Below are 20,263 nucleotides of genomic sequence, written 5' to 3' on the forward strand. Positions count from 1 at the left end.
CAGCTGCCCTTTACGAAGCACATATTATGTCCTAAGAATTTTCTGAGAGTGACAATTCTCTGGGGGAAGTCTGATTGGCGTTATGTCACATATAAGGACACTAAACCACAGAAAGCTGTAAACCTGGTAACAGTCAAGCCATGAGTCACACATAGATCTTTCTGACTGTAGATCATTCCATCATGACTCACTCTGCTTGTTCTCTATTCAGTTCAATAAACATCTATAGAGAAGCCCTCACTTTGAACCCATCTTTATCTTCCAGAGGAGATTGAGAATCCTAAGTGCATCAAAGCAACTATTATTTACATTTACCTCTCTTTAGATCTTTGAACTTTTCAAAGTATTTTACATTGATTATTGCATTCAAAACAACATTCAGTCCTCGAAACACAAATTTAAAACCATTAGTATGGATGTCATAAAACTTTGGCCGTGTTGACATGAGTCAAGAAGGAAGAAAGGAGTAAATGAACAAAGAAGAAAGTGGGAGGGCAGTTGGTTTCAGTGATCCATACTTCAGGTCATGGTCATAAGGAATGTTCAAAAGCAGAGAGCCTTTTGTATAACGTGCTACCAAAGGGTGTAGCCCTCCCATGGCCCAAGAGTGTCCCCCACCCCAGCTGCAGCCCCTTGGCTAAATTTATCAGCTCAGAAAGCTTCCACACCACGCCCCTTGGAAAGCATCTTTTGTCTACCACGAAGCAAGTGTCATTTAGTCCATTCAGACCACCCCAGGCAAACTGATCATTGTTGGTTATTCTATGTTATATTAAGGTTGGAAATTATATTTATTGGTCTTCAAATAATAGAGTTCTGTTCTTGGTATCAAATATGAACAATTCATACTAAAAGCAAAGCAGAAACGATTATTCGTGGCTGCTCTACAATACTGTGGGAGGCAAAGGCTAAGGGTTGGCAGGCACAAAGCCAGTCATTATTTCTGAGTAGAGAGAGTCAGCGGCTGTATACATCATTGGATATGTTTTGTCATTTCATAATATGGTTACAAGTGGTTTATTCACTAAAAATATTTTCTCCTACAACTTTTTTTTTTTTAAAGAAGAAAGATTCCCCAAATCATGAATAAGCCTATTTGCAGCTAACTTGCCATGACCTGGTGATAACAGTATTTAAAGGTCACTTGGGAAACTCATGACACCTATGGAGAGGTCAATTTGAATCATTATCATTCAAATTATTTAACTCTTATTAAGTGTTTCTCATGTACAACAAGGCTCTTTCCAGGCTCTAATTAAAAGCCACACATCCGGTTTCTGTCCTACCAGAACATTCAAGAAGCCCATAACTAACCAATCTGCCATACCACACCAACCTCCAGAGCATGCATTTATTTGCATTAATTTGAAAATTATGTTTGTAATCTGCACATGAAAGTGGCTGATTCTCTGAAAACCAGTTTGGTTTCTTATTTTTCGTGGCAAATGAAACCCTTAATTTACAAAATATGATTCTGATTAAGAGGGTTTGCTTTTCTACTGAATTATTATCTTCTAACATTACCTGCCTACATGGCAGTTTCAAATCAGTATCATCTGCCCATGAGATAATTATTAATATTTGCCAAGTTATATTAGGAGATGAGATTCACCCATGCAAAAGCTGCTCGCATGTAACTATAAATTATTCAGCTTTTCTAAACATCTGCTCTCTTCCCAATTACCAGAGCAGACTGATACTTTTTCAGTGTCACTGCTGGGCTAGCTCTCTGCCTCTTGTTATCTTGAAGTTGCTGTGTTGTAGTGCTCCTCCTGTTCTTAAATGCTTGGGATTAGAGGCAACAGATCTGGCTCAGGGCATGCTGGGTGTCGTACGCCAAATGCCCTTTAATTCTCTGGCATGCTTACCCATAGCATGTGATTGTTTGCACTGGTGGGTTAGCTCTTCCTTATTAGACCCATGCCCTTTGGCAAAGGCAAATTCTTGTCCTATGCCTGTGCAGAGAAGTATTCTTCATCTTTTTTGATATACTTTTATTTCAGTTTGGTGAATAAAACGTGCCTGACATGTAGTAAGTGCTTTTAAACAGTGTGTTAAATGTTCAATGAAATTTAACAGACCTCTAGTTTTTAAAAATAAAACAAAGAAGCACACCTTCTACTAGACTACATGTTCTCAATTTTATGAGAAAATATAGTTTGATAATTCTATGAAGCAAACTATCTATCAAGATAAAATATCTTTAACCTCTGATCCATTAGTAATCACTTATTTGTCCATTACATATGACCAACACAGTGCAATCAAGATTACTGGGTTAGGGCATCTGCGTGGCTCAGTGGGTTAAGCCTCTGCCTTTGGCTCAGGTCATGATCTCAGGGTCCTAGGATCAAGTCCCGCATCAGGCTCTCTGCTCAGCAGGGAGCCTGCTTCCCCTTCTCTCTCTCTGCCTGTATCTCTGCCTATTTGTGATCTCTCTGTGTCAATAAATAAATAAAAATCAAAAAAAAAATGTTCCTTTAAGATTACCGGGTTAAAGTCATCGTCTACATATACTCAGTAGTATCTTGTCACGATTCCAATGCTATAAATTTAACTGAGTTTTGGTTAAAAAGTAAATAAAAAGATCTTTCTTTTTTTGTTATAAACCTTAGCCATTCAATAATAACTAGCTATAGTCCATATAAACCATGTCAGATTTGATAGATCATCTAGAAACTTATAAATTCCTTAACCGCTTTGCACAAAGCTGATTTATTTTTCTATTTTTACTGGCTAACTACCAGAAATGCAAGGTACTAATGAGTAATTTTGCAAATCAAAGAAAAAATATGGAAAAATCTCATCCAAGTGGTGACTCAAAGATTCATCCCCATAAGGCAATGCAATATTTAGTATACTGGTTTTGATGCTGTAAAAGATTCATTAAAAGCAATGGCTTAAACAAGACTAAAAAGTTCATTTCTCTCACAATCCATAATAATTTTAGCAAGGGAAGAGGAGAAGTAATGTCCTATGAGATGATAAATGATAGAGAGACCCTGTTTCTTTCTGTCCCCTTGTTTTGCTTCCAAACAATGCCCACGATTGGATGGCCAAAGACAGCTCACCATCGCCATGTTCACATTCCATTGTAGGAAGGAGAGTATAAATGCAGGGCAAACAGTTCTATTTTAAAGGTATGACCTGAAAATTGCAGAGGTCACTTCTGCTAATATCCTATTAGCCAGAATTTAGTCACATGGCACCATTTAAATGAAAAAGAGACCGGGAAATGGCAGGATACCTAGGGAAATACATAAAACTCAAGGTCTTCTATTACTACAAAGAACAGGAGAAATGGATTGGGGTGAGGGGGAATTAGCAGGTTGTCAAAACAGACTGACCTATTATCTCATTTATAAAATAGATAACATTTGTTAAATAGACACCATCTCCATAAATATTATGAAAATTCTAATAATGCTGGAGTGTTATGTTGGTTTTCTGTCTAGAACTGTATTTTTAAAGACGGGTGTGTCCCTGAAGCTATAGTAAACCCACACTTGCTCCAAAATCATTGATATTAAAGTTGAAGATCAAATATCCAAATGGACCTGGTAGATTTTCTTTATTGGAGTTGTCCTAGATGGTCCTCCTCTCCCTAGCAGATTAGGAAGAGAAAAGGCTAACTACTACATTACCAGCTAATTCTTCCACGTCGCACCCTGTGCTAGGGGCTTATAAACATGATTCCCTTCCCCTCTCAAAGACAACCTTTTGTGAACTCAATAAATAAGAAATTATGTTTCACTAAATAAGATTCACTAAATAAGAAAACCGGAACTTGGTTGGGCTGAGGAAGTAAGCCAAGTGTGTTAGCTTTGGTTAACTTTGGGTTCACTTTCTTGTTTCCATGGGTAGAAGTGAAAACAAAAAAGTAGACCTTCCCACAAAATAATCACAAATGTAGGTAAGCCACCAGCCACCTCCTGTTCTCCCAAGATTCTGTGGGAAAGAAAGGAAAGAGAATCTGCACCCAAGGGAGGAGTCAAAGATTACAACTGCTCACCACTCCAGGAGGCATTCAACATCTGCTGGAAGCAAACACGTTCTGAGAGCCTGTGAGTCCCAAAAGAAACTGGGTCCTTCTTTGTCTAGCTTGGGGTGGGGCTGGTGAGGTGTTGCTAGCACGTCCATCAACTGGTTTCAGAGGTATGACAGAGGTAGCACAACCTGGATGAAGTCCTGCTGATTCACACCATCCCAGAGAAGTGATCATGGGGTGCTCTTTGGGTGCAGTGCTTGCTTTTCATAAGACAGCATGGGCCCCCAAGAGGCAAACAGGTCATCAGTCCTTTCAAAGTATCTGGCTAAAGCCAGTCATAAACTTAATTTCAAGCATAGCATCAGTGATTACCTTCAAACTGCAGCTTTATGATCAAATTACACCAACCAGCTTTTATTTAAGACCTATGACTCTGAACAATAGTTTTGTTCTCGAAAAAAGAAAGGCTCTCTATAAAGTACCAGAGCTGAGTGAAACCTCAGACTCTGGAAGAGACTGTTCTAAGAACGTCTACCAAAATCCAAACTCAAGCAGCCAAAAAAGAAAAGAAAAGAAAGGATAGAGAAGGAAGGAAGGAATGAGGGAAGGAAGGAAGAAGGAAGGAGACAAAGTCTTGACTTTAATCCTGTTCTGGCTGTCCACTAAGCAGAAAAATTCCTAGTATAACACAGTGACCCTAATGAAGGCCAGGACAGAAATATTATCTTTATATGTGATGAGTCAACACTTGAATGTCAATCTTCTCTCTCTTTATTATGAAAGGAAACAAGAAATCCTTTGACACTGCTTTGCAAAATGAATATTGCGTCTAAGTTCACAGGAATCCACTTTTTAAAGTTGTGTTCCCATAGTGGTTAATTAGAAAGTTGTTAAAAGCTCAGACTGTCGGTGGAGATTTGATTTCAAATTCTGCGCTGCAACAAGCCACCTGTAAGCCTCCAGGCCAATTGCCTGTCTAGGTGCTCTGCTTGCTCATCTGTCAAACGGAACTAATAATGGTGCTCCAGGGGGTTGTTGGGAGGACTAATTAGGACAACGTCTGATACAGTGTAGGTACTCAGTACATTTTAGAGGTTGTTATAATTACTAGCAAATAAAAGGATGGAAGGTAGGATGTAAATCTCCCGAGTTCTGGCCTTTTGGGTCCCAGTGGCAAACTTCATTAGGTTATTAGTCCTTGTTAACCACCCCCCAAAACTGAAAGAGATAAATGGAAACTTAGCAGCAGAAAAATTGCCTCCTGAAATAGCCCTTCTTGATGCGTCCAGCATTTAGGTGTTGTCCTTTTTCTAAGACAAAAAATTACATGTTGAAATTGGATTGGGGACATTACTTTGTGATGATTAAGGGAGGTTATTACTAGAACAGTGCACGAAATGAAAGCTACCTGCTTTCACCTAGGGAGCTCTTGAAAATAACCCTATTTTTTCCCAGCAAATAGGCAAGGAGAAGAAAGATTCCAATAATGGATAGCATTACAAATCCTTTTCCATGTACTCTGCTTATCTAAATTGGCACACGATGCCTGCCCACCCTCTCTCAGAAATCGTGAGAGGTGCTAACTCATCCATCAGGCCCCGCCTAACAGCCCAGGAGGTACAAAGAAGGATATTTCTCTTTGTCCGCCTGCCTGTTGCTCCTCAAACTGAATCAGCATTTCTGGGAGCTCAATTCCCATTCAGAAAGGTAATACCTTTTAAAGACGGGCATGGTGGCACTTATGGAAATTCTAACCCACCTGCTGAGAGATAAGCAGGTGAAGGTTAGACAATTATCCCCTAGTGACCTCCCCAAAAGCTTTCCATGTACAAAAGAGCTTTACATATATATACATTTCTATTTTTATATCTAAAACTAAAACCTCATATTTACACACATATGTATGTTTTTGTATGTGTGTAATATGATGAACTTACAAACACACATATATACACTCATGCACAGATCTATATACACACACAAATTTCCCCAGTACTTCATTTATACTTGCTAAATTTTTGTCTCTACCCAAAACTTTTGGAAAAGGATTAAATATAAGTCCCTTATTTAAGTTCCAAATTCTTTTTGAGCTTTAAATCAAGGTTAAATATCCTCTTCACTACGAATGGTCACGGAGCCAGAAGAAAATCAATAAATGCATAGATAGATATAGATACAGAGAAATATTTTTTTAAAGATTTTATTTATTTATTTGACAGAGAGAGAAAGATCACAAGTAGGCAGAGAGTCAGGCAGAGAGAGAGAGAAGCAGGCTCCCTGCTGAGCAAAGAGCCTGATGCGGGGCTCAATCCCAGGACCCTGAGGTCATGACCTGAGCCGAAGGCAGTGGCTTAATCCACTAGCCACCCTGGTGCCCCGAAATTTGAAATGAAAATGAACCCAAATAGTAATTTTAAATGAAAATAAGACTGATTAAATTCTATTCAACAAATACTAGTTTGGATTCCATATTAGCTATATGGAAAAGAGAAATAATGGCAAGAAAGTAAAAATATCAGAGAAATGGATATTTTAAAAATCCCTTATGAAGCATGTATCAAGCACCTACCAGCACCTGTCAAGGGTCTCTCAACCTCAGCACCATTGACACTTCGGACCAGAGAAGTCTTTGTCATGAAGGATAGTTCTGCGCCTCTTAGGATGTTTAGCAGGGTCGCTGGTGTCCGCCGACCAGATGCCAGTAGCAAGTCTTCAAGATATGAAAACCAACATGTCTCCAGCATTGCCAGATGTCCTTGGTAGGAAGATCACTGTTAGTTGAAACCCACCGTGCTATATACACAAAAATAGTGCCTACATACCAGCTGCAATTTTTGTGTGTGGGGGGGGTTGTTTTGTTTTGGGAGGTTTTTCTAGGATTTTACTTATTTGTCAGAGAGCGAGAGAGAGCACAATCGGGGGAGCATCAGGCAGAGGGAGAAGTAGGCTCCTGATCCCAGGACTCTGGGACCATGACCTGAGCCAAAGGCAGACGCTTAACCAACTGATCCACCCAGGCCCCCTGCAATTTTTGTTTTAGGTTCTTTAAGAACAGGCAATCCTCAGAAACTTGGTGCATTATCTAGTGTGGAGCTCCTTAGTTCTCCTTTTCTTCCATTGTCAGACTACTATAGTGCCTTCCCTGGGAGAGGGAGGCCAGCAGCAGCCAGGTACCTGCTCTGTTACTCTTTTCTGGGTTTCTCATCACTTCCGCTGGCATGGTGAGCTGTTAGAAAGCTTTTCTGGAGGAACAAATCTCTAATATTTATATTTGGATGTTATTTATTTTGTCCACAAATAATATACAGAAGTAACAAATCAACATATAAAAATGGGATATAGAGTTTTGCATTGACGTGACAATTTTAGGAAATGCTCTGTATCAGTAAGCATTTCCTGTAGAGGTTTGTGATTCTAAGTAATTAGCACCAAGAAGCTTCCTTATTATGCGATTTAACTGACAGTTGGCTGTGAGTAAATGATAAAGAACAGAAAGAGGGTGTTTGTTTGTTTCTGTTTGGTTTTCATGAACAGATGTGTCATCTGACTACAACCTCATATTAATGCGTCTTTCACCCAGTGACTTGAAAAACCTTCAAAAACATTCATTAGCAGATACTCTGATGAGGTTAGCAGGCTTTCAACCTCATACTCCTACCTTTTTAGTCTAAAGACATCCATGAAAATCACATCTCTTTACATTACCCATAGGCCTCTCTACAGTGGAAAACAACTACAAATAACAGTGTCTTTCTAAGTCCCTGAGATGTAATTGGCCAAACAGATCCAGAATCTGTCTCTGTGCTCCACATATGGAAAGGGAAGAAACAGGAAGAAACTAGCATTTGCTGAACACTTGCTATTTCTTTCATTCTTTATTATACCTTGTGTACTAGTATTATTGCCCAGATCTCTAAATGCTTAATTGCTCCAGGATTCAGCCCTTGGTAACCCTGACTTTCTAGGAAATCCCATAAATACCAATTCCCAGATTTATTTCCTTTAAGATTTTACTTATTTGAGAGAGCAAGCACGAGTAGGGGGTCAGAGGGGGAGGAAGAGGGAGAAGCAGACTCCCCACTGGGCAGGAAGCGCCATGCGGGGCTCAATCCCAGGATATAGGATCATGATCTGAGCAGAAGGCAGACACTTAACAGATTGAGCCACCCAGGTGCCCCACTAACTCCCAAATTTAAAATCAAACCCAGACTTCTCTGAGCTCCTGATTTTTTTTTTTTAAAGATTTTATTTATTTATTTATTTGACAGACAGAGATCACAAGTAGGCAGAGAGGTAGGCAGAGAGAGAGGGAGAAGCAGGCTCCCCGCTGAGCAGAGAGTCCCATGTGGGGCTCGATCCCAGGACCCTGGGATCATGACCCGAGCTGAAGGCAGAGGCTTTAACCCACTGAGCCACCCAGGAGCCCCCTGATTTTTATATCTAGCTGTTTTCTCATGTCACCATTGACATAATTAATTAGTTAATTAATTAAAATTAATTATTAAAACTGGGCCCAGGACAAAATTTAGTCATGGCCTAATTAATTGTTAATTAATTTTCATTGACAAAATAGATGCTAAACAAATACTTTTGAATGAATGAATGAATTAATATAATGAGGCTTAGCAAGGTCTGCTTTCTAGGGTCACACAATAAGATAGAAGATGAACCAGTGTTTAAACCCTTGTCCATTGGTTCCACAGGTGAATCCTGCAGTCCAAGAGCTACTTGTAGCAATGATTTGAACAGCCTCATATTCTACTCAAAGGCTCCTCATTAGACTGTCTCAAACATGCTATTGTGTAAAGTAAAGGACCCTGTGAAACAAGATGTAGAAGGAGAAAGAAACACAGCATATGGCAGAAAACTTTTAATAATTACATTAAAATAACACTTAACATCTGATATCAATCATATACATCACCTCTTCTTAGCTTCACCAAATTTCTGTATAAAGTAAGGCAGATACCATTTGCTCATTGTTTATGCTACAAAACCAAGTTTCAGGGAGGTTAAAGGAAATGGTTCTCAAAAGTGGTGAAGAGCAGAAACAAAGTCATCCCGATCTATCACTTTTAGTATAGACTTTTCCATTCTCCCAACCAACATGCATGCCCATAATTCCACTGATGGACAGACATGCTACAATGGATGGAGATAGACTCTTTTATAAAAATTAACTTAAATTCAATCAGTTAACATACAGTGCATCATTAGTTTCTAATATAGAGTTCAGATATCATCATCTATTGCATATAACACCAAATGTTCATTACATCATGTGCCCTCCTTAATGCCTATCATGCAGTTATCCCATCCCTGCAACCCTCACTTTGTTTCCTATAGTTAAGAGTCTCTTATGGTTTGTCTCCCTCTATGACTTCATGTTATTTTATTTTCCTCCCCTTCCCCGATGATCTTCTGCTTTGTTTCTTAAATTCCACATAGAAGTGAAACCATATGATAATTGTCTTTCTCTGATTGACTTATTTCACTTAGCATAATATCCCTCCAGTTCCATCCACATTGATGTAAATGGTGAGATATCAACTTTTTTGATGAATGAATAATATTCCCTTATATAATACACCACATCTTTATCCATCCATCAGTAGAAATCTGGGCTCTTTCCACAGTTTGGCTATTGTAGACATTGCTCCTATAAACACTGAGGTGCAGGTGCCCCTTCAGATCGCTACGTTTGTATCTCTGGGGTAAATACCTAGTAGTGCAATTGCTGGGTCATAGGGTAGCTCTATTTTTAATTTCTCAAGGAAACTTCATCCTGTTTTCTAGAGTGGCTGCACCAGCTTGCATTCCCACAAATAGTACAGGAGGGTTCCCCTTTCTCTGCATCCTCACCAACATTTGTTTTTTCCTGACTTGTTAATTTTAGCCATTCTGACAAGATTGAAGTGGTATCTCACTGTGGTTTCCCTGGTGCTGAGTGATGTTGAGATTTTTTTCTTGTGTCTGCTGTATATATATATATATGTATATATATATATATATATCTTCTTTGAAGAAATGTCTGTTCGTGTCTTCTGCCCATTTCTTGACGAGATCATTTGGGCTTTGGGTGCTGAATTTGATAAGTTCTTTATAGTTCTTGGATACTCGCCCTTTATCTTATAAGACATCTGCAAATACCTTCTCCCATTCAGTAAGTTGTCTTTTGGTTTTGTCAACTATTTCCTTTGCTGTGCAAAAGCTTTTTATCTTGATGAAGTTCCAGTAGTTCATTTTGCTTCTTTTTCTCTTCCTTTTTTTTTTTTTTTTTTTTTTTAGATTTTATTTATTTATTTGACAGACAGAGATTACAAGCAGGCAGAGAGGCAGGCAGAGAAGCAAGCTCCCTGCTGAGCAGAGAGCCCGATGCGGGGCTCAATCCCAGGACTCTCAGATCATGACCTGAGCCGAAGGCAGCAGCTTAACCCACTGAGCCACCCAGGTGCCCCACTTCCTTTGGAGATATGTCTAGCAAGAAGTTGCTACAGCCAGAGGTCATAGATGTTGCCTGTGTTCTCCTCTAGGATTTTTTATGGATTCCTGTCTCATATTTAGGTCTTTCATCCATTTTGAGTTTATCTTTGTGTATGGTATAAGAAAATGGCCCAGTTTCATTCTTCTACATGTGGCTGTCCAATTTTTCCAATATCTTTGAAGAGACTTTTTTCCATTAGATATTCTTTCCTGCTTTGTTGAAGATCAGTTGACCATAAAGTTGAGAGTCCATTTCTGAGTTCTCTGTTCTGTTCCATTGATCTCTAGGATAACAATCACACCTCAGTAACTTCTAAGAAAACAAAAGTACTACATTTTACCTGGAGTTCTATGATATATGATAAATCTTCCTTAGTTACAAATAGCCAATCACCAATGGCCAGAGGCAGCAGGAAAGTCAGAATTTTGAAGCTCAAGCAATGAGTAGGAGAATAGTTAAGCAGACCATATCTTCATCTCTTACTGATGTGACAATAGCACAAGATTTTTGAACTCCCAGATCCATAATCATCTTAAAGAAGGAAGTCAAGAAAACTGACAATTACCATAGCAGATGTGAATACCCCTGGCTCTCACCTCCTGGACTAGTTGCTCTGCCTAATCAGCCATTCCCAGAGGCAGCTGACGTTGGAGTTTAGAGCATTTGGCTGAGAAACTATGCATATGTCGTGGTAGCCAAGGGTCAGCCTTACTAACTTTATGAGTGCCATGCCTGATGTTTTTATACAGGACAGAATTCATGACAACACACCCCGATGTTAACTTGAATCGGATATGCAGCTGCACTCTGGTCAAGATTCCAGCTCAAAATGTTTGTGACAGTCCAATATCAAATATCTGTTTCTTTGTCCTTATAAGTTCCCTTACATTTCATCAGGCTATGTGTGCTTTTTTTTTCCCCCCTCCGGAAAATGTAGTCTCTATAAACAGCAGCAACTGAGTCCACTACCCTAGGCTTTGTCCATTTCTCATGTCTCTGTTCCACTCATTATAATATGGCACAATTCTTGGGAAATTATAAAATTAAAAGGAGATGTCATTTCCAGTGATAGGATACACAGGGTTTCGAAGTGATAATTTTGATTATTAAATTAATTCTAAACATTATAGTCTTATGAAGTGTTGATTGGTTAGAAAAAAAAGTAATTATAATGCTTTCTCCAAATAATTTATATGAAGACTTAGGTAAGAAAATTGGTGAGCTACATAATAACTACCAATGAACCATTCCTTTTGGTTCAACTTTAAACTTAAGTCTCTTTATAAAAGAAATTTCTCTAATTATTTGGACATAACATTAGTAATTGCAATAAAGAAAATGAGGCAAGGTTCAAACACTTTACCTAAGAATTCCCTTTGTCAGAAAAATTTTTTGTTTCAACTTTATTTAAAAACTGTTAAATCAAAGTCATGTGTCATATCCCTTATATGTAATAAATGTGGTGGTTGGTGTGATGCTATGTTCTTAAAAGGTACCCAGATATTTACATGCAGTATTCCAAGGAAAGTGTATATATGGAGAAAATATATTTGGGAACTCTGTAGTGCCTTAAGCAATGAAAAGCATATCTTTCTGTTGTCAGACTTGAGAAAGAAATCCAAGATCTTGAAAAGGCTGAGCTCCAAATCTCAACCAACGAAGAGGCAATTTTAAGGAAACTAAAATCAGTTGAAAGGACAACAGAAGATATAATAAAGGTGAGCATTAACATTTAAACTATGAGCTCCTCCCAGAATGAGTCCACAAATAGTATATAATTCTTTAAACTATATCCACATTTAGAATTTAATGTTTTAACTGTATTAATCACGGAGGATTCTTTTTTCTTATAGTCTGTGAAGGTGGAAAAGGAAGAAACATCAGAAGGTATGTTTCCAAACATCCTATTTTATGGCTAACTATGACATTTTTAAATAAACTCACAGAAATCTTTCTCATTATTATATATCCTAAATGTATTTTGAATTAATATTAATTTTACAGAGTCAATTGAAGACATCTATGCTAATATCCCTGACCTTCCAAAATCCTACGTGCCTTCCAGATTAAGGAAGGAAAGAAATGAAGGAATAGAAGATGATGAACAAAACAGAAAAGGTATATGAAAAATCTATATCCAAATGCGGGTTCTCAAATTCAGATTTTACAATGTCAGATATTAGCAACTTGCTAAGACATCTGATGCTTCAGGTGAAGCAATGGTCCATTTTACAAAGTTCCAAGAGTTATCTGAGTCACTTGCATTGGTAGGGATAAAGGGGTTACAGTATTTATGCAAACTAGGTAGAGGCAAAGAAGGTCAAGACTTGAAAGAGACAAACTTAAAAGCAAAGCTCCCCTGTTCAAAAATCTCTCTCCCCAAGTACTCCATCTCGTAGACACTCTCTTGGATTACTAAGGTCCTTTATGAAAATAAAAATATCACCTTGGAAACTTTAGATATGATTTACCCCCATGTGGGAGTGATTTTCATAAAACATACTTCAAAGCCTCCAGACAAAATGAAGGCTTGTCTGGGGGCAGGGTGGAAACCTTTGAAGTTTAGATTAGAAAAAGAAGCCACACTCCACAGGCAGGGAACAGTCATTCCTTTAAATATTCAACAGAATATTTAGTGACCATGTACTACATGGCAAGCTCAGTTCTTGCACTAGGAGTCCAGGAGTGGATAAAACAGCAACAATCTGTGCCCTCGTGGAGGTGGGTTGCAGTTTTAGTTGGGTAGTTAGGGAAGGCCAAGAACCACCAGGCTACTGAGGAGGAGGTATGGAATCTGAGATGGGTCCAGAAAGGGAGGTAGGAGGTCACAACGGAAGTAAGCACTGCCACATTGTCATTTGGCCCAGATTCCTATTGGTTCTTAAAACTCCAGTCATAAGGAATCTGCCTGGGCCATGCAGCAGAGCTCTACTACCCAGTGCTCTCCAGTTCAGTTGTTTTCAGTTCAGCTGATACCGCTCTATTGTCCCCACTACTTGAAATTTGGAGCAAAAGAAACAGAAAAAAAAAAAGGCAGAAGGAGAAGCACGTGATTCTTACCTCCCTCCTCCCTCTTCAATAGCTGTTCTGCATTTAAACAAGCTTCCTGCTGTGGAAACTTTAGAACACTCCTCTATAATTTCAGTGGGCTACTGGCCCACACAGCAAGGATGTAACTTAACAAAATATACTGTGCTAGGCCTTTTACCTGTTGCAATGCCTAGTGCTACATATTCCTCCTAACTAAAAAAGAGGTCTGATTCCTCCCATTGAATAATGTAAGAGTATAATCTATCTGTCTTGTCAGATTTATTATTTATAAATAAAATACTTTTTGGTATATAATATTTTGAGCCTTACTGTTTGGAATCATCAGCTTCTCTTCTCCAATCAGCTTTTCAATCCCATTTCTCAGTCATCCCACGCATCGTTACGTAAAGACCTATGTCATTACCATGTCGGCCATTATTCAACGAATGCAATTAAAAGTTGTAAAAACAGACAACAACATCTCACATAAAAGAATATCAAAGAGTATACTTAGCATAAAAACACACTGTGAAAGCAGGCTATACTTTTGAAGAGAAAATTTTAACTACATCAGAGATCAAATTTCTCTCTCAACAGCTTTGTATGCCATGGAAATTAAAGTTGAAAAAGACTTGAAAACTGGAGAAAGCACAGTCCTGTCTTCAATACCTCTCCCCTCAGATGACTTTAAAGGTACAGGAATAAAAGTTTACGACGATGGGCAAAAGTCAGTATATGCAGTAAGCTCTAATCATAGTGCAGCGTACAATGGCACCAATGGCCTGGCCCCAGTTGAGGTGGAGGAACTTTTGAGACAAGCCACAGAGAGAAACTCTAAATCCCCAACAGAGTATCATGAGCCTGTCTACGCCAATCCATTCTGCAGGCCTACGACTCCACAGAGGGAGAAGGTAACTCCTGGACCAAACTTTCAAGAAAGGATAAAGATGAAAGCTAATGCACTGGGTAATGATATGAATGAATCCGTAAACAATCTGGACAATGGGCTTTCAGAGGGGAGGGGCAACAGCTTCAATCATGTCAGCCCCGTTCGGCCCATACCTCAACCCCGATCAATGACTCAACGAGTTGAGGAGATGCCCCACACTCTACAAAGGAGGCTGATGACTCCTTGGGAAGAATCCAACACGATCCAGGACAAATATATGGCTTCTCCAGAGGCAAGACTGAGTCCCAGTGAAGCCCTAGCTGGAAAGTCAAAACACCAGGATTCTTCTCCTGCTTGCCAGGAGGATGAGGAAGATATTAGATATAATATCGTTCATTCCCTGCCTTCTGATATGGCTGATTCAGAACCTGTGACAATGATTTTCATGGGGTATCAGCAGGCAGAAGACAATGAAGAAGAAAAGAAGCTTCTGACAGGGTATGACGGGATCATCCATGCCGAGCTGGTTGTGATTGATGATGAGGAGGAGGGTGAAGGGGCCGCTGAGAAACCATCTTACCATCCCGTAGCTCCCTACAGCCAGGTTTACCAGCCTGCCACACCAACACCACTTCCTAGAAAGAGAGCAGAAGTTAATCCCTACGAAAACACAAACCACAAATCTCCCCACAAAAATTCCATATCCCGGAAAGAGCAAGAAGAAAGCTTGGGCAATCCAGTTCATTCTCCACTTGACGTTCAGATGGCTGGAGATGGGACTGAGGACCCATCCTTAACAGGTAATGAGAATGATAAGGCTTGCCACTGCTGTTTAATCATGTGACAACCTTCCTTTTGCCTTAACAAACCCTTTTGCTTTCAGCTTTTTTGACCATCTCATAGACTAATACAAGCTAAGGATTTGGGGTTTTTTTAAATTCATGATGACCTGAATTATTGTCACTGTAACTAAAGTGATTAAGTCACTTGGAAAGATAGAAATGAAAAAAACAACTGTTGTCTTATTTGGATAGTGCAATAGTAATAGTAATCAATGGATTGACCTTAGAAACTTGAAATTTGTCTTCTGTCACAGTGTGGTACTGTTTGTGAATGTATTTGGATCACTAATATGTTGGATCATCTACATCACGCCTTTTCCCACCAGAAACTGATGCCAGCTAATTGTTTGTACCTTTTTGTTATTTAAACATCTTACCTAAGTTAACAAGTTGCCTTAATTTTGCAAGAAAAAAAAAAGAAACAAATTCTATTTTCAATGTGATATTTTATTACTTTGCTATATCTTGTTTCTCCCTACTTTCATAGTTTGAACTATGAAAGTAGTTTAAAGTTACTTTAAAAGTAAACTGACTTTATTAAAGTTAAACTAACTTCATTTCCTTAATTTTTCTACATTTTAAAGCAGAATGTCAATTTATTTTAATTATCTGTAACATTTATCTTTCCATAGTCTTCCTGAACTTAGCAATTTTTTCCATTTTCTACATACTCATATTTTTCATTCTCTATAGTTCTATAGCTATCTAGCTTGTTTAGCATTAAATGGAAAATAACACTTTTTCCTACAAAAGTGATAGCTCATTGGTTTAAATTCCTTATTACCACTTGGATATTGTATTCTACTCCTCACTTACAAAAAAAAAAAAAAAAGAAAGAAAGAACATTCTGACAAAATCAATTATAATAGCTGTACTTAACCTTAGCTAAAGACCAACATAAATTATCCAGACATACAGATTCTGGATGAATGGATGGGATGGTAAATTTTAAGTGTATCTAATGGAAGGATTCTTGTTAAATAGCAATAAATATCAAGACTCAGCTAATTCAGCAAGCAGAACTGGATAATTCTGTAGAAGTGTGGAAGTACTTGCACAGTTCAGGAAGGTTTCTTCTGCAACCCATAAGCTCAATTTGGGGCTGCCAATAATATAATTAAATTGACTTCTTCCATTCTTTTGGTTAGTTAAATTAGGCATACACTGAAATAATTACCTGAGGAATTTCTAACCTCTTGGCAAGTACACGGTTATCTTCCTCATAGTTGAGTGATGCATCCCCACAATGAAAACCTGCTAAAACTAAATGTTCCTCTCCGTTTTGAGAATGAATTTTGTTTGCTGATCAAATTTTTCATCTTAAATTCATTTTTAAAACAACAACACAGTAGACTTAGAAAAGAAAATCACACTGATTATGGTCAAGAGCAGTAATATTACCTACTATAAAACCTTCCATTTTTGAACTTGGATGTTAGTCACCTCCCACCGAATGCCCTTATTCCTTCTCCCCTACCCATGTCAACACATTTACCCCATAGAAAAAGACAGGAAGTGACTAACATTTCCAGACAACACTAATCATGCCACTGAACTAAAATAATGAAAACAGGAAGACCTTTTCCAGACCAAGTAACAATACAAAGTTCCGTACTATCAATCAAAGCATATTACAAACAGAATGCTCCAAATTCCTTGCCTTCCATCATGATATTGTTTTACAATCCTGTTTTCAAATTCAGTGCATGGATTACAGAGCTGATATTTTTCTAAGGGGTTTTTAAATAAGCGTATCATATTGACATATGCCCTCAGCCTCAGGAGGCATCCATATACATAGAACAGATAGCCACCTGTGCAGTTCAATTCCACAAGCACCATGTAGGTTAAGCGTCTCCCCCAACACCCCAAAAATGCTTTTTGATACTTGAAAATCCATCATCTCAATAAATTCCTTCATCCAAGCTTTAGGCCCCCTGCTAAAATATTCTTGGTAGGCATAATAAGTCTCTTAGAGTAAATGTTATGAAAGTCTTATATAACAGCAATTTTGAACTTGGAAAAGAGCACAAAAAAGGAAGAAAGAGGTTGAAAAGTGGAGCCTGGAAGTCCATATGTCTTAATCAAAACCTTTGAACAGGTTTAGACATGACAAGAAAATTCAGCAAAGTTATGTCCATCTGCTAATGTAAACGTAACAGGGTCATTTTCTAAAGTATAGGTCAATGCTGGGCACAGCCACCAATGAGTGGTCCCAGTAAGCTTTACTGGGATTTTACTACTATGCCCACCATATAGGCAGCTGGCTTTTTGGTAGTTAGTCCTCACCAACCTACTCTTGTATTCCTTCTAGCTCTATTCCCCCCGCTTAGATACATCTGCAGCATTTCAGGATGATAGAGGCAGGGAACCTCAGCTCCGAGGGATTCCTATGCTACTGGTGTTAAAACTGCGAACCTGTGGCAATCATTGGGAGCCAAGGAATGCTGAGAGTAAGGAGGCAAGCTCTCCTCCACCAAGTTCAACCAGCCAAAACTATGTGTCTGAATTGCTGTCGGGGAAGGAGATGAAGATCAGAAAAGAGCAGAAAGCAGAAATATAAAGAAGAGCTGATGGCCCAGGTTATTTACCTGCCACCCCTTCCTATTGCCAACATGCTCAGGCCCCAAACTTCTACATGAAACTCACACCATCTACCAGCCATAGGCCTAAAGAAAAAAATAGCAGACTCTAACACCCTAGAATTCATTTTCTTCCCTTAAGAAGTTGGACAGTGAGCTACTGCACACCCTCCTCCCAAGGATGTGCACATCTAGGATGTCCTTCAAGAACTTCAACGAATTGTCTCTAGCACAAAGGCTGTGCCTGATTTACTGAATCTCAAATTGAGGAATAACTGTAAGGAATAACTGTCTTAAAGGAGACCTTTAAGGGGCGCTAGGGTGGCTCAGTGGGTTAAAGTTTCTCCCTTCAGCTTGGGTCATGATCCCAGGATCCTGGGATCAAGCCCCGCATCGGGCTCTCTGCTCAGCAGGGAGCCTGCTTCCTCCTCTCTCTCTCTGCCTGCTTGTGATCTCTGTCTGTCAAATAAATAAATAAAATCTTTAAAAAAAAAAAAAAAGAGAGAGAGAGACCTTTAAAAAGTCTCTTAAAATGGACTTTCCCCCACTCTCATTTTTGGCATGACCAAGGTGGAGGTCCATAAAATCCAAGAGTAGAAAACGTAAAGCCTTGCCTTTTGCCTTCAGTTCACCTCCTGCTGTGGAAGTATAGTCCTCTCCTCAGGCTCCACCATCCATCATCTCCCAGCAACAGAGACCATCCTCCTGGCTACAGAGTAAAGGACGTTCTCCCAGCTGGTCCTAAGTTCAAGGAAATATTCTTGACCCTGACCTTAGAAATGACCATTCCCCATAAGATTCCAGAGGAAAGAATGCTCCTTGACTTCATTTAAATGAAAATATTTCATATAAGTAGAATAACAACAACAGCAACAAATAATCATAGTCTTGTTACAGTATTGGATCCCCCATCCCTTCTCATATTTATGAAAAAGAGCACCTCAGAGATGAGATCATTTCATTTGTTAATAGACAACTAATTAAATGGCTGGAAAATGAGGGAAAGAGCCTTCCCTTTTTTTAAATTTTTTTTCATTAAATGAAATCTTGCAATCAGTTAAACAGCTGGCTCTTGAGCCATATTTACACATGAATACAATGATCAGTGCCTTGAAAGCATCTTTCAACTTTTGGAACATGACCCAGGCAGCTATACTGATACCCTAAGTATTAAGGGCATGATACCAGAACATTGGAGGAGTATTACAAATTCTAAATCTATGTTTTAAAAAATGGTTTTTACATCATATTTATCATTAGCAGTGGCATATGCTCAAAAGATATATTGTCACTTGAAAGTATACCTGATGAAGACATAATTTTATAATCACTCCAGCTCTTATTAACTGGGTTCACATTTTTTCACTCACAAAGAAAAATGTTTTTATCATTCTGTATCCAAGGTTGGAGCCCCCAGGATAACCAAGTTTGATGACTTAAATTATAACCATGAATTAAAGTTTATGTCAATGACTTTTTTATTTTTAGTAGTGCATAGCTCAGAAATAGGAACAGAACATGGTCATTGATGTATAGGAATGTGTCTAAGGCTAATAGTACAATTGCACACTAATCCTATACTTACTCAACTTACGCTGTGTTTACCCTACTAATTTTTCTAATCTTTATAGAAATAGGTTCCTTCTAGTTCTGAACCTGCTTCAGCCCTAGTTAACCATAGCTTATTATTTCTACTATCTTTTTGTGCTACTAAAACAATGCTCACATTGTTGGATAAAATCATCTGAGGTATGTTTCAAACTTTCCTGCATTCTATGAAATGGTCATTTAGAGTGAAAACTAAAGCTCTCCTTTTATAACTCTCTATTGTTTTTTAAATTTTCAGCTTTAAGGATGAGAATGGCGAAACTGGGGAAAAAAGTTATCTGAGATGTGTATCATCATCTACCTAAACATCCTTTGAAGAAGAAACTAAGAAACGTTTGCCAACTTCTCTTCTCGGTATTTTGTTTCTTTTTTCCTGAGACTCCAAAAATTATAATTATAGCCATATTAAGCCATGTGAATAAGCAGTAGTCATCATTTGTGAAAAAAATCCCCAAAAAACTAGGGAGAACAAATGCTTAACTTTTCCAGTTACTTGACACAATTCAGTGCGGGGGGAGAAACCAGCATATTTTTATTGTATTGATACCAAAGCATTTCTAATAAGAGTGTGTTAAATTTAAGAATAAAGTTATTTAAAACAGCCTGACTATAGTCTCTTAACTGACATGGTAGTTTTGCTAATACAAAGATTGAAAGATCATAGGAAGCCATTGCAACCTCATCACAGAAATATTCATCTTCCACCCTAACAAGTAAACATGGTTTCCCAAATCTACAAGGCATTAAGACAACTGCACCCTCCTGCTAAGGACCAGTTTATTTGCTAGAGACTTCAAACTCTGCATCCATTTCAAAGGTGCATGCAATAATTAACCTCAT

General features: G+C 38.5%; 1 protein-coding gene across 1 annotated transcript in view; it reads left to right on the plus strand.

Moving 5' to 3' along the window:
• Nucleotides 1-20,030, plus strand: part of PALMD (palmdelphin) — a 51,534-nt gene extending 31,504 nt beyond the window's left edge. Inside the window, exons 4-8 of the mRNA XM_004775193.3 lie at nt 12,076-12,190; nt 12,326-12,359; nt 12,477-12,590; nt 14,100-15,191; nt 19,662-20,030. Coding sequence (XP_004775250.1) covers nt 12,076-12,190; nt 12,326-12,359; nt 12,477-12,590; nt 14,100-15,191; nt 19,662-19,705 — 1,399 coding nt within the window. The 3' untranslated portion in view covers nt 19,706-20,030. The remainder of the gene's footprint in view (nt 1-12,075; nt 12,191-12,325; nt 12,360-12,476; nt 12,591-14,099; nt 15,192-19,661) is intronic.
• The last annotated feature ends 233 nt before the right edge of the window (nt 20,031-20,263 follow it).

The sequence above is a fragment of the Mustela putorius genome, unplaced genomic scaffold (genome assembly GCF_011764305.1).
Source record: "Mustela putorius furo isolate JIRA1106 unplaced genomic scaffold, ASM1176430v1.1 tig00003853_pilon_pilon_pilon, whole genome shotgun sequence".
In the NCBI taxonomy this organism is placed as follows: Eukaryota; Metazoa; Chordata; class Mammalia; order Carnivora; family Mustelidae; genus Mustela; species Mustela putorius.